General features: G+C 38.2%; 1 protein-coding gene across 2 annotated transcripts in view; it reads left to right on the top strand.

The window, feature by feature from the left end:
* LOC136877194 (homocysteine S-methyltransferase YbgG) overlaps window positions 1-14844 on the top strand; it is a 176229-nt gene that overhangs the window by 70651 nt on the left and 90734 nt on the right. The window contains exon 3 of one of the 2 annotated variants that reach the window (XM_067151007.2): window positions 13002-13166. The exons of the other annotated variant lie outside the window; for it this stretch is intronic. Within the exon in view, the coding sequence (XP_067007108.1) occupies window positions 13002-13166 (165 nt within the window). The remainder of the gene's footprint in view (window positions 1-13001; window positions 13167-14844) is intronic. 2 annotated transcript variants of the gene reach the window in all.

Here is a 14844-nt window from a genome sequence, read left to right as displayed (position 1 = left end):
AAAACGATCGTAGACAAGGTAATCAATAAATGCACAACCCGATATTAATAAGTAAGAGAACGAGCCATTTCAAGTAACACAACCGAGTCAAACATACGATCTCGCCTCAAGATGAAAACAATGCATTATAATATTCACGACGCCACACGAGAACTTGACGCAATCCCAGACAAGACAATAATGAACAATCAGTTACGTAACTGCCTAGCCACGATAAGATAAGCAATAACAATCAGAAGGAGAGATAAGGACCCGAACGTCAGATCGCTCACACTAGGGCTGTCCAAAACCCTTCATGAAATCCCATTATGTTACAAGTTACATTATCAGAATATTACCTTTTTAAAATAAATGCCGGGTTAAACCCTTTTAATGAGAACAATTATATAATAAAACACACGCAGTAATGATGAAAATATACAATCCTAACCCTAAATATATGAACCAAAGAACGTTAAAATTTACGAAATCTGACGATAATAATAATAATAATAATAATAATAATAATAATAATAATAATAATAATAATTAATTTATTCAATTAGTTTTTAAGTCCATGTTACATCCAATGATTCTACGCATTTGTATACACACTTCTTGCACACCATTTACGGTACCAGGACCGCCTCCATCTGGTCCATCATTGTTCGCAAATCCTCCGTCCACAACTCGTTATCCAAGTTGCCTCGTCTGAAGTCGATTAGCACACTCTCACATGTTCTTTTTAGTACAATGGTCTGTAGGTAGGCCTGTAGCTGTTTGCTCACTTCCAATTTGTCCATGTGCTTCTTGAACAAGTTGGTAACTAGCCCGTCCCATGTTATTACCACAGGGACCATCGTCACCTTGGCCCCATTGTACATAAGTGAGAGTTCGTTGGCTAGCATCTCGTACTTTCTTCCTTTAGTGGTTTCAGTCTGTTTTAGGATATTTTTGTTTGTGATTCCAACTTCAATTAATAGGATTCCATTCTTTACAAGGTCATGTATCATCAGATCCGGTTTGTTGTGTTCAATGAGAAGCTCAGTCTGTATGATGACGTCTGACTTTATTCTAATTCGCTGATTGGATATGACATTTTCAACTTTATAGTTCTTTATTTTCTTAGAGTTATTCAACCCATACTTTTTGGTGAACATGAAATGCAAGCATCTGACAACATCATTGTGGCGTTTCTTGTAGTCCAAATTAAGCATTTGTCCACATTGTGTTGCCAGGTGATCTAGTGTCTTATTGCCCTGGTTGCAGTGTGGGCACCTCTGGAATATACTCCCATGACTAAAGAAGATGTTTCTGTCTTGTATCTTACAAAACATTCCTTCTTCCTGTGGAGATATATTCCCCCTCATTAGCCATAACGATGACTGTTTTACGTCAACAAATTTCTCCTGTTGTTCACGGAACAATGTGGAATGCATTGACTTAGCCATGATTCGATCCTTTCGCATGTGTTTTTGTTTCTGCTTAACTACTTTTACCGTGACATCGTTTCCTTCCTCAATTAGGTACTTCCGTTTCAAATGTTCTTCAATCAGTCCAAGATGGGTTGCATTTCTTCTTTCACTTTCTGCGATAAACTTCGTTCTTGTGTTTGTTGCCAAATATTTACATAGTTCTAGTAAAATCAATTCGGCCTTCTCAGAAATATTTTGTAGTCCTCTTCCTAACTCATGTCTTTTCAGGTACAGTCGTTCCATATTACCTGCTGTTCTGACGATATTATGCTCTCTCAAGATTCCTCTCACCTTCAGATCAATGTTGTTAAATTCTTCGTGCTCGTATGGGATCAGGCCAATATTAATAGTTAATAGTTGACAACCCATACTCATTTATTGCTGCAAACAGGTTTCTCGCGTTCAACTTTGTTTGGCATACATTTGTTACCCGTGATTCGATCTTGTTGGCTATGATAACTTTATTCTCGGGTTTAATTACATTTCTCGAGTCTTCTAATATTCCTAGGTATTTGTATCCTTCCACGTCATTTACCTTCTCTCCAAAGATATGGTTCGAATTGATATTGTTCGCTGACTTTTGCTGATTGATTGTAAAACCCATGTTGTTGAGACATTGATTCGTCCACTGGCTCAGCTCGTTCAATGTCTGCACATCTTTGGCGAACAAATTAATGTCATCGATGAAAATGAGGTGGTTGCACTCAATTCTTCCATGTTCATCTGCTTGGATCTTCTCGCAGTTCTTATTTAAAATTATGCTTAACGATTCCATAGCAATTACGAACAACTTGGGTGATAGAGCATCTCCTTGTAATATTCCTCTATTTATTTTCACTTCACCGACCACTTTATTTCCACATATTAATGTTGTTCTCTGTTTGTCAAGTGTTCTATTGACAAATTTAATGATGTTTTCTGGCGTATGTATCTTCCGTAGGCATTCAATTAAGTATTCATGTGACAACGAATCATATGCTTTCTGAATGTCCACCCAAGCAGTACACAATTTATTATTGTACTTTTCGTTTATGGTTTTGCTTATAAGTGCTTGTTCCTTAGCGCCTTGACATCGGTTGCGTGTTCCCATTTGATTACTTGAGATAATATTGTTCACGTCACAGAAATCATTGACTATTACCGTGAACACTTTGCTGATTAATTTGAATAAATTTGAAAGGCATGTAATTGGCCTCAGGAGCTGCGGTATGTTTGCATTCGGGACTTTTGGAATCAAATATGTTATCCCAGCATAAAGCTCTTCATCGATCAAGTCTGGGTTTTGGATTATTTCGTGGATTAGTTGTTCTAACCTCTCATGTAGTGCATACATCCTCTTAATAAAGTAATTATATACAAAATCAGGTCCTGTTGCTTTCCAGTTCGCAAGGTACTTTATACACCTAGATATGACCTCTTTTATCTTATCTCTATCCATATCTACCTCCACTTCCGCTGGACTTAGTTCTTGGATCAGTTGTTCATAATCTTGTCTTTCATTATATTGCCAAATTGTAGTCCAAAAGCGTTTGGTTTCTTCAAGATTAATATCTTCACTTACTGTAAATCTGTCGCCTTCAAGGTCACGATAGAAGGTCTTCCTATTAAACTCAAACTTTCGGTTTGTGTTCCTAGATGCTATACGATTTTCAGCTATCACTATCTTCTTCTTGTAAATAGCTATTTTCTCAAGAATCGTATCACGCATCTTCTGAATATCACTACTCTTGTTTGAATGAATTCGATTTTCTCTACACATTCTAATCAACTCTTTACTTGCTCTTTCATTTGGGCGGTGGACATCAATTATTTCTAATTTTCTATTCAATTTGTTGATCTTGGCTTCGATAGAGCTTTTCCAGACAGATGCCTTCTTTTCTTTAGCTGTCACCATCTCATACGTCTGTTGGCATGCATACAACACATCATTCATTTCGGCGATCGTGGTTATTTACTGTTCTACTCGTTCCGATTTTATGATTACATTCATCATTTCGAATATTTCTTGATTTATTTCCTGGCTAAATATTTTCTTAGTTCTTGTTTTTGCCTCTTTCTTCTTACAGTATTCATCAATATTTGTCAATAACGTTCGTTTCACTGTGAGGAACAAGTCTGTGTTCTTCACCATAGATGGCATTTGTATTGCATTATTTTCTTTGAGGTTATCCGTTTCACATGCATTAATATTCTGACTCTTGTGTCTGAATCGATTGTATAAATTCCTGACATCAATTTGACGAGCTCCTTGGTCAAAGCATTGTTGAAACTCTTTGGTTATTTTCGGCCACCATCCTCGGGGATCCTGCTAAACCGTGCATCAATCATCTGCTGCAATCTTTCGATCCATTTTACTTTGTCGCATTCTTTAATCTCATTGACTAATGTTACAAACATAAGCTCTTTGTTTTGTACTTCTGCCGTCTCGACCATGTTTGCGTCATCTTCCCCCTCTCCCTCACCTTGTTCCACAGCTGTAGATAGGATAATTAGGTCGGTATCTCGCGAGACATCGTTTGATTCTTTCAGTTTATTCGATGATTCGATGCTCGGAGTAACCATTTGATTTTGATCACGCGTGGTTGTGTTAGTAGATGTTTCCATGTATCACCAGAACATTACGCGAACGACCCACATTAGCACTAGGTGTACAACTGCGCTCTAATGTTGTTTCCTCACAACTCAAGTGATAGTACCACAAAATTATTGTTCCAATACGCCTTTAGCGGTGATCTTGTGAACTACTTATTACGTTTCGATGTTGTCTAAGCTTCGAACCTAACTCTTATTCGTTTAGGTTAAGTACCTTCATGCAACCGTAGTTCGTGATTCTTAACGACACTAAACATTTCACACAGACTCACCTTAACGTCCGTTGATCAGCGTTTGCTTCTTACACTCTTCACAACTAATACAGTCTGTATTGTGAAATATTGCTCTTATAAGTACCAATTCACTATCGCTCGCAAACGATACGTCCTATCACACAGCCGCCATCATTGAATAATATAATAATAATAATAATAATAATAATAATAATAATAATAATAATAATAATAATAATAATAATAATAATAATAATAATAATAATAACATTTGAAAAAATTGTGATGATTAGTGCTAGGTCGAAACACGGGCATGAGAAAGCCGAAACACGCGTAAAGATACATCAATGAAAGAGATGAGAATGACAACACCAACACACAGCAACGACAGCGATATGCACTCGCATCCAGCAAATAACACAGTAAAACAACATCCGGCAAGGTAAAGTTTCAAAGGTTATCAAGACATCGCCGTTACACATGACACTCACTCGAAGCTTGAACGCCATACAACACAAATTCCGAGGTACAATTCAGATCACAATGAATACATAAACTAAAATTTAACGACACATACCAGTAAAATAATATTAACGGAAGTAAAAGGCGTACTTACATAGATGCCATATATGCCCCGTGTTTCACCTAATACTATTGCACTCACAAGTAAGAATTGAAATACGTATTTACACCTGGATAGCTACACTAATATTTACATAAAGTATTAAAAAACAATTCCCTGTTGGGGTAGTTGTTCCACCTCAACCAATACCAGAAAGTTCGGTCATTATGTTAGAAACTGAACAGCAGCTGCACATCGCTTTGATAAGCGTGCGCTCCTCAGCAATTCAACCATCGACAGACACATTCAGGTCTAGGCCAACACTGTCTACACTGTATACGCCCTCTGGCGAGGAATCAAAGTTCCAATTGTCGCACACAGATGGCACGTACTAGTAGTAACACAGTGCATATACCACAGGAGATGAGCCGTACCCACAAGACACGCATGCCTCGTATAATGTTCATAGTCCAAATTATATTTTAGTAAATTTTACATTATTAACGCCTCAGAGACTCCCGCCTGAAGAGGACACCAGGGGCCAAGAAGTAGCATGTTGAGTACAGTACATGCGCTGGAAGTAGTTCCAATATGACTCCGAACAGAGTAGCGTCCAAAGAGCCTGGCATAGGCTACAAGGTAAGTTCAATTATTAAGGCATCACAACAGTATTAACACCATTTATGTACGTCGTTGAGAATACCTTTTTTCATGCAGTCAGTATAACTTTTGGAACAGTATTACTTGGTAGTGGATGACATCGAAAGAGCAACACAGGGCATAGCACGGTCTGTTCAATGTGCAGGAAGACAGTGTACCAATGGCCAGTCAGCACAGCGCACAACACACCACATGGTAAACAGACTCATGACTTGCAAGATTCAGCACAAAATGTTGAGCTCCAATGACACAGGATTTTAGATGCACTAATCCAGCTTAGCTTCTTGCAACTACAGCTCCAAGAAAGTCGCGCACACAGCTGCAACAGGAACAAGAAAGCAGCAAGCAAGGGAACAAGAAGATAATAAGGCACCAAAATGATCCTATCACACTCATTAGGAGTTTCCAAGACCCACTTGTAATAGTGCTTTAGCAGAAAGCTCTAACACTTACAATGACAGGAGACTTCTCCCCAATTTTAACTTCAAGGTTGAAATCACACATGTGACAACGTTAACTTGAGTTCAGTCCATTTACCATAACTGGCAGTGACTTTTGAAATTCTACAAATATTGCTTCAAAATATTACGCCTTCTTCCTCATGTGGAAGTAAATTACTATTAAAGATTTGAAGAACTAAAATAGGTCTAATAAATCTTGATAATCTTACAATATTAGAATTAAGGTAACCATTAGATATAAGAAACGAGACGAGGACATACCCTAACTAAATGTTCCCAAAAATTTAGTATTGAGTAAAAGGGGAATGAAATATCAGAGAATCGAGTGATGGTGGGTCACGGAATACAGACTTAAGAAACGGTAATTTTGTCCACAACAGGAACAAATAGTTAATAAGCCCAACCACAGCAGCATATGAGACCTTCATACGGGAAAAGACAGAGAAGAAGAATGAATTTGATCTTGACTTTTATGGCACTAGGATCGTACCTAATGTGGTAACAAGGTTGGCAGTCCACCACGAAGTGTGTTCAACGAAGTCCTTTCCCAAGTCTCACAACACTTGTGTTATACAGTGCATCGAAATAACGAGGCCCATCACTGAGACTGATATTGTAAATATGCGCAATAAATATGTATTATTTAGCTTTCGTGAATGTTTATTGTGGTGTCTACTTCATGTATTTGTATCGATTTCGATTATTTATTTACCGTACGAAAACTTCTTGTGGGATGGTGACTGTCTGACGGGAGGGACACATTAATTCCGAAATCCATACCGAGAACATCGAAGAGTAGTAGAAATCGTTGAAAACCAACGTTAAGAAAGAAGGACGAGACACGGGAGGGGAATATATATATATATATATATATATATATATACTAGCAAGATACCCGTGCTTCGCTACGGTATTATACTGAAATTTATAATTGAATACTTATTGTCTTAGATATATAATCCGCCGAAATTCGCGATCTGACTCGTTTTCTGCGAGAATCCACCAAAATTCCCGATCTGACTCGTTTTCTATTAGATTACGGCACGTTTCCTCCCATTTTTCAATCTTCCTTTCCAGCAATCGATTTCGTACTTCCCGCGCTAGGCTCAGGTATTCCTCCCGGTCAGTTGGGTCCGTAAATCTTTGCCATCTTTTCCTATAACTTTTTAAATATGGATAAAATCCTTCAGGAGATCCGGCGTGGTGTCATATTGGGTGCCTTGGCGGCACTGAACCCGCGGCCGGACTGCATTCTTAGTCATTACCCGTCCAGGAGCCGTTTCCAGTGCGGTCCGCACATCTGACGACGGTCTGGAACATTATTATTATTATTATTATTATTATTATTATTATTATTATTATTATTATTATTATTATGTGTTGCTGGAATGGCTGATGACAGGGAAGACCGGAGTATCCGGAGAAAAACCTGTCCCGCCTCCGTTTTGTCCAGCACGAATGTCACATGGAGTGACCGGGATTTGAACCACGGAACCCAGCTGTGAGAGGCCGGCGCGCTGCCGCCTGAGCAACGGAGGATCCTTATAAAACCATTAAGAACAGTAAAATCAGTTGGTCTCACCTCCTTCTACCCCCCACCGCCGTTAAGTTTATTTACCGCCACCCTCCCCCCCAAAAAAATATTAAAAGAAGGCTTGTTTCTTTACGTTTAAGGGAGATTCCAAACACCAATGTTCACGTCTATTACCTTCAGTTTTGAGATATAAGTATCCCCATAAAAATAATTTTCTTTTTTCACTTCATTTCACACTACCTCCCCCCCCCCCTTAAGTGAATTTTCCCGCAAAAAATACTTGTTTCTTTAATAGTAAAGGGTCTTCTAAATACCAATTATCACGACTCTAACTTCTTCAGTTTTTGATTTATGTGTCCTCATGAAAGGAATACAACTCCTTTACACTCCCGCCCTCCAAGATGGGTTCCCCCCAAAACGCGTTTTTTTGTTTTTAAAGGAGATCCAAATACGAATTTTCACGTCTGTACAACTTTAGTTTTTATTAGATGTATGTATTCTCATACAATTAAGTCAATTTTTCAATTCTTTCACACCCCCCCCCCCCCACCTTCATTGGATTTTCCGAGAATACGTGTTTCTTTACTTTTAAAGCAGATTGCAAATATCAAATTTCACGTCTGTAACATCTTCATTTTTGAGATATCAGTAGCCTAATTAAAAGAATTCAACACCTGTGTCAGTCACTTTTACCCCCCCCCCTCCCCCACCACCACCACCAAAGTGGTATTTGCGAAAACTAAAAATACACGTTTCTTTATGTTCAATAGAGATAAAGATACCATTTTTCACTTCTGTAACATGTTAAGTTTTTTAGATATACTGTAAAAATTCTCATTTTAAAATTTCACCCCTTTTGAGTTCCCCTTAAGTGGAGTTTCCAAAAATAAATCACCTATGTTTCTTTACATTTACAGGAGATTCCAAACACCCACTTTTCATGTCTGTAACATTTTACGTTTCCAAGATATTCTGTAGATATACTCTTTCAAAAATTTCACCTCAATTTGTCACTCCTGTTTAACCGCCATTAATTGGATTTTCCAAAAACTAAAAAATACGTGTTTCTTCAGTTTTAAAGGAGATCCCATATACAAATTTTCAGTTCTCTAATACCTTTCGTTTCTGAGATATATGTATCCTCATTAAAGGCATTCAACAAATTTTTCAGCCTTTTACACCCCACCCATTGGTATTTAGAGGAAACAAAAAAGTACTTGTTCCTTTATTTTTAGAGGAGATTCTAACTACCAATTTTTACATCTGTAAATTTTAAAGTTTTAAGATGTAGACACACTCATTTTAAAAACAATTCACCCCCCTCCTTTTCACCCCCCAATATTTGCATTATCCAAAAACGAAAAAATACGTGTTTCTTTACTTTTAAAGTAGATCCCAAATACCAATTTTCAGGTCTGTAATATCTTCAGGTTCTGAAATATAAGTAGCCTCATTAAAGGCATTCAACCCATTATTCACCCTTTTACACCCTTCCTATTGGGATTTTCCGAAAACAAAAGAATACGTGTTTCTTTACTTTTAAAGGAGATTCTAAATACCAATTTTAACATCTATAAACTTTAAAAGTTTTGAGATATAGATACACTCATGTTAAAAAATCACCCCCTTTTCACCCCCATTAATTAGATTTTTCAAAAACAAAAAATACGTGTTTCTTTATTTTTAAAGGAGATCCCAAACACCAATTTTCAGGTCTGTAATATCTTCAGGTTCTGAAATATAAGTAGACTCATGAAAGGCATTCGACCCCTTTTTCAACCCTTTCCACCCTTCCTATTAGGATTTTCCGAAAACAAAATACACGCGTTTCTTTATTTTTAAAGGAGATTCTAAATACCAGTTTTCACATCTATAACCTTTAAAAGTTTTGAGATATAGATACACTCATTTTAAAATATTACCCCCTTTTCACCCCCCCTTAATTGGATTTTCCAGAAACAAAAAACACGTGTTTCTTTATTTTTAAAGGAGATCCCAAGCACCAATTTTTAGGTCTGTAATGTCTTCAGTTTCTGAGATATAAGTCGCCTCATTAAAGGCATTCAACCCCTTTTTCACTCCTCCTATTGCGATTTTCCAGAAACAAAAAAGACGTGTTTCTTTATTTTTAATGAAGATTCTAAATACCAATTTTCACATCTGCAAACTTTAAAAGTTTGGAGATATAGATTCACTCATTTAAAAAATTCACCCCCTTTTCACCCTTCCATTAATTGGATTTTCCAAAAAGAAAAAAATACGTGTTTCTTTATTTTTAAAAGAGATCAATACCAATTTTCAGGTCTGTAATATCTTCAGTTTCTGAGATATAAGTACGGGTATCCTGAAAAAGGCATTCTACCCATTTCCCCCCATTTTCACCCTTTTTCACCCCTCCTATTGCGATTTTCTGAAAACAAAAAAATACGTGTTTCCTTATTTTTAATGAAGATTCTAAATACCAATTTTTACATCTGTAAACTTTTAAAGTTTTGAGATATAGATGCACTCATTTTAAAATTTCACCCCCCTTTTCACCCCCTTAGCGCCGGAATATCCAAAAATCCTCTCTTAGCGAGCACCTACATCTTAACATGAATGTATCCCCAAAATTTCATTTCTTTATGTCCAGTAGTTTTGGCTCGGCGATGATGAATCAGTCAGTCAGTCAGTCAGTCAGTCAGGACAAGTTATTTTATAAATATAGATTTATACCTTTCTAAGTTTCTGTATATCAAGAAGCAATACAATTCTGGATTCGAAACGTCCGGATAGTGTGATGGTGCATGAGGATGTGGGAAGCAGGCAGGAGGAGAGAGGTGAGATCTGTAGGAATGGACAGCCCCACAAGTTGCAGGGTACGACCAGCAAATGGATAAGTGAATGTATAGAAACATTCAGTATGTTGCAGCCTGTACACGGCAAACAAGGTAGCGAAGTTAGCACTCTGCCGCCTTACCGACTATCAGCAACAGAAGTTAAACATAGGCAAGAAAATAAAGGGGAACACCAAAATATAATTCATCAAAGTTAAACACTTACCGTAACATAGGTTAAATCCAACAGTTACCCACAGACCATGAACCCAAAATAACCCCTGGTATGGCAATAAGTTGTTTTAACACCACGAAACAAAACAAGATGTTCATTGAGAACAAGGCATATATTATTTATTCAATAAATACGAGTGAAGATAAACATAATTAGTGTAAAATTAAGGAAAGAACGCCCTCGAAATGAAACTATAATCTACATAAAATGCAAAAAAGAGATGTATACATTTAAAATGTTCGGCCGAACGAAAAGGGAATAATATATTTTCCATATTTTTAAAAACCTCAAAGAAATTGAACACTAGTAACCTGTTTTTACAATTCAGCAGAAACCTTTTCTTTTCTTTTCTTAAGTTATTCTCTTCTATAGTTTCAAAGCAATTTAATTTTCTTTCATTATTATTATTATTATTATTATTATTATTATTATTATTATTATACCTAAAGAGCACCAACATCCATCACAGAGATTCCACCAGAATTCAGTTCGTATCTTACTGCCAGAAAACGTAGTTAAATATACAACCCAACGGGAGGATAGAATTAAAACAACCCCAGAAAAATAATGAATGGAAATTAAGAAGGAAGGAAAACAAGTTAAAACACGTTCAAGGTGTAGAGACCACAGACACAAAGACCGAGAGCCAATAGTAGTGGAGATGAACTCAACCGGTTGCTATAGAAACGTGCGTCCATAGTAACCACCAATATCAAAACAAATACAACAATGGTACATATACAAGAGGAAAAGAAACCCCAAGAACATAATTAAACACTACAAGATAAAATAAATTAACCGGAATTAGAACGTGGCAGAAAAACAGTTCACTGAAATTCAGGCGAAACCTCTCGTGCTCTAAACAGAGTAGTTACTTTTCAAATTGCACATACCGAAAAGGTTAGATAAGTATATACCAATTTGCCTTTTCAAAACGAGAAGAAATACGAATCATCATTCTTATTTGAAGTAATCTTCTTAAAACTTCACTGCCCACACTTTTCAGAAACAGTTAGGCCATATTATCAAGATACAATAAGGGAACCCGATTTAATGAATACCCTAACTGAAATTAAAAGAACGCGAAGATGGACGCTTTTAGAAGTTCACACTCCCGAAATCTTGTAACACGAAGTTTTGTACACCATCTTCCATAGAATCCAGAAATCAAAAGGGATAGGATTGTGAAGAGACTTGCATGCTGGTTCAAGCTGCAGAAACACGTTACTTACGTAGAGGCTCAAGTACTTTGCCACATCCACAAGAAAAGTAAATAAATCAGAGGACGTTCAGTATTTTTAAACAAAAGGTTAAGAACATTTCTGAGGGCGAGCCCTCACACAAATTCCACTTATCCAGGCTTCATATCGCATTTGGAAACCAAATGCCGGAGCGGAGTAAATACACGTCTTTCCTCCATCATACACAAGGAACGACTCATGGCGGCCCACACCAATAATGAGCATGCCCCCACAGAGCGGAAGCGAAAGTTATAGACTCGTCCACCAACTTAGGGCACGTAATTTTACCAGACCCAGTTTAAGGATTCGAAGAGAAAACATTAAAGTAATATAACCTCATGGTGACAATGACGAAGGTGGAATCAAATAAATAAAGAGGGCAAAGCCACGTAGAAAGTACTAGTTGAAATTATTTCCGAATAACACAAATTTCAATAGCACGAATGCAGATTCGAAATATGGTTAGGGAGAGCTAAAACTCGTCAGCCCCGTGACAGCACTCATGGTCCTCTCACCACACTTCATTAACAGTGTACATCTGAGAATAATATTCAGTATCTTATCTTAAGCTACCATTACAACTGGAAACAAAATATGAAACAAAATAACATAAACACTATAAATATTCTTCGTCATGTCTTAAAACTATCGTTACAAATTAAAAGTTGAATGACACAAAATACCATAAGCGCAGTAAACGTACATTCATACACACATTCACTCTACCAGATTCATTCAGCTTGGCGGCACACATCGAGGAGATGCTCACGGCAAGACGGCTTACATGAATTTAAGTATTTTATGGCTGTAATGTTGTGGGGGAGAGAATTCCATATTCTAGCTCCATTCGCAACAAAGGGACGGCTAAATGCTGCTGACCTGCCGGAGCGTGTGGAAAGTGAGTAGTACTCGTTTAATGCTCGAATACTGCCACGTGGAGGTTTCTATACTGTTCAAATTCTGGAAGGGTTACATGAAAATGATAGCGTAAGGAGAAGATAAATCTAATACAGGAGTCCATAGCACGTTGTAATCGGTTTAGTTGTTCTCTCGTGGCACGTCACACTAGGAAAGTAGGCTTATAGATCAGTTCTTGGAGATGGCAGCGTCGGAGACATTCAGACTCCCCACCACTTGCCAGCGAATGGTGCTTTAAATATTTCGTTAAAATGTTTCGAGCACTAACCAGCTACTGCAATGTTGTCTGTTTCAGCGGGGGCTGACGCCATCATGACTAACACTTACCAAGCCAGTGTTGACGGCTTCATGAAGCACCTGGGCCTAACTAGAGAACAAAGTATTCAGTTAATCAAGACTGCAGTAGAACTCGCTAAGGAGGCCTGTGTCACTTTCTTACAAGAAAGTGGTCCTAATGCAGGTGAGTAAGCCACTTCCGACGAGATGAATGTACAAACATAAGAGGTGTATGGGTTGGCGACCTTCATTCCCTGAGCTGAGTCCACCATTGCTTCCACTTGCTCTTCGCTTTCACCTTCCCCATCCAACCTCCCTTGGCCATCTCTTCTCCCTGTCGTAAGAAGCGACTAACAGGGGCCCCATGGGCTCTGAACTTTGGAGCATGGATTGCCGACCACGGGGCCCTTAGCTGGCATTGCTTCCACTTACTTGTGCTAGGCCCCTCACTGTCATCTATCCTGTCCGACCTCCCTTGATCAACTCTTGTTCTTTTAAGACGCCCACGATATTAGGTCCACAAGGATGTTCCCCAGATTTACCTCCAGCCCACCACTTCAAAATAGAGGCAAGAAGGTTATATAGACATGCATTTGGAAATTCGGAAATACTGAGACATCGGAATATGTAGGAACTGGGTCACTTTATCACCAGTTGGTCGGCTTCTTCATTCAACATTCACCTTAAAGCACACATCCTAGTCACTGGCTAGATAGAGGATGATCGATTTCTTCGCCTCCTGATGGGGTGTGTGGGTACACGAGCGACGCGTACGATACCAAGTGTAGCCAGTGAGACGATATGGCAGACGGTGGGCATTTTTAATGCATCATTACTGGAAATTCAAAAGTAAATTCTAGTCTTCAGTATTTGAGAATCTGATATTAATTCTTTCTTTATGCAACATTATTGTATCCTAATGAAAAGAAGTAACTCTCTGTATATGGAGTGCCTACGGGATAAACATGAGAGGTTAGTGTGGAAAGGAAGAAATACAACATCTTTGGTCATCCATCGGTCCTCAGAGTGCATCTTGGTGTGGGATAAAGGAAGGGATAGATACAATTTCTGAGCTCTCAGCTCAACTTTACCAAGGTACATTCTTGTCCAAAGGGCAGAAAACCCCTTCATTCAAGGAGCCTTTGCTCCAAAAACCATATCAGTCCTCGTAGAGGCACTTTTGCCACATATAAAAGAGCTGACTCGCTCTCAATTTGCTGAGCCTATCAAAGGCCACAACAAGCTTTACCATTAACTGCCCTCAAGGCACACTTACAAAGAAACAGGGGCATCTTGTACCCAACCTACCAGGACTTAGTAGAAAAATAACAGGTTCAGTTAATGGACCAAAATGTAAAATGAATGGAGGCGTGAACTTGCACTCTTAAACACACATTTTAAAACCTAAAAGGCACTAGGCCGATGAAACAGGAGCTATTCCCAAGCTATGGAGGTGACTCATATACAGAATAATTTAAGACATTACAGAAAGGAAGAAAACCAATTACAAAACGTAGTCACCTCAAATCCCAAATGAACGGGAGCTCGAGAGGGTAAAGCACTAAAGATATATGAAGTTTTTACACAATTCTACATGTTTAAGAGATAGGTTACATGGTAAAGGTTTCGGACCTTCCCCGCGGGTTAAACTGCTGAGCTAGCAAGAAATAAAGATGTTAAGCGGCCATTACCTTACTGAAGACTGCTGCCTGAAGAAATAGGCGCTTCCCGCCTCCTGCTACACGTCCATACACTAAGTTAGATGTTGATGATGTGGCCGAGAGACAAGAAAATCAGCAGTTTTTATACCCTCGAGGAAAATTCGAGACCTTTCATAAATAAAAGAGCCACAGGCTTTTATT

Source organism: Anabrus simplex, chromosome 7, assembly GCF_040414725.1.
Source record: "Anabrus simplex isolate iqAnaSimp1 chromosome 7, ASM4041472v1, whole genome shotgun sequence".
NCBI classification, from domain to species: Eukaryota; Metazoa; Arthropoda; class Insecta; order Orthoptera; family Tettigoniidae; genus Anabrus; species Anabrus simplex.
The sequence above is the reverse complement of the archived record's forward strand: the minus strand, read 5'-3'. Positions and strand labels throughout refer to the sequence as shown.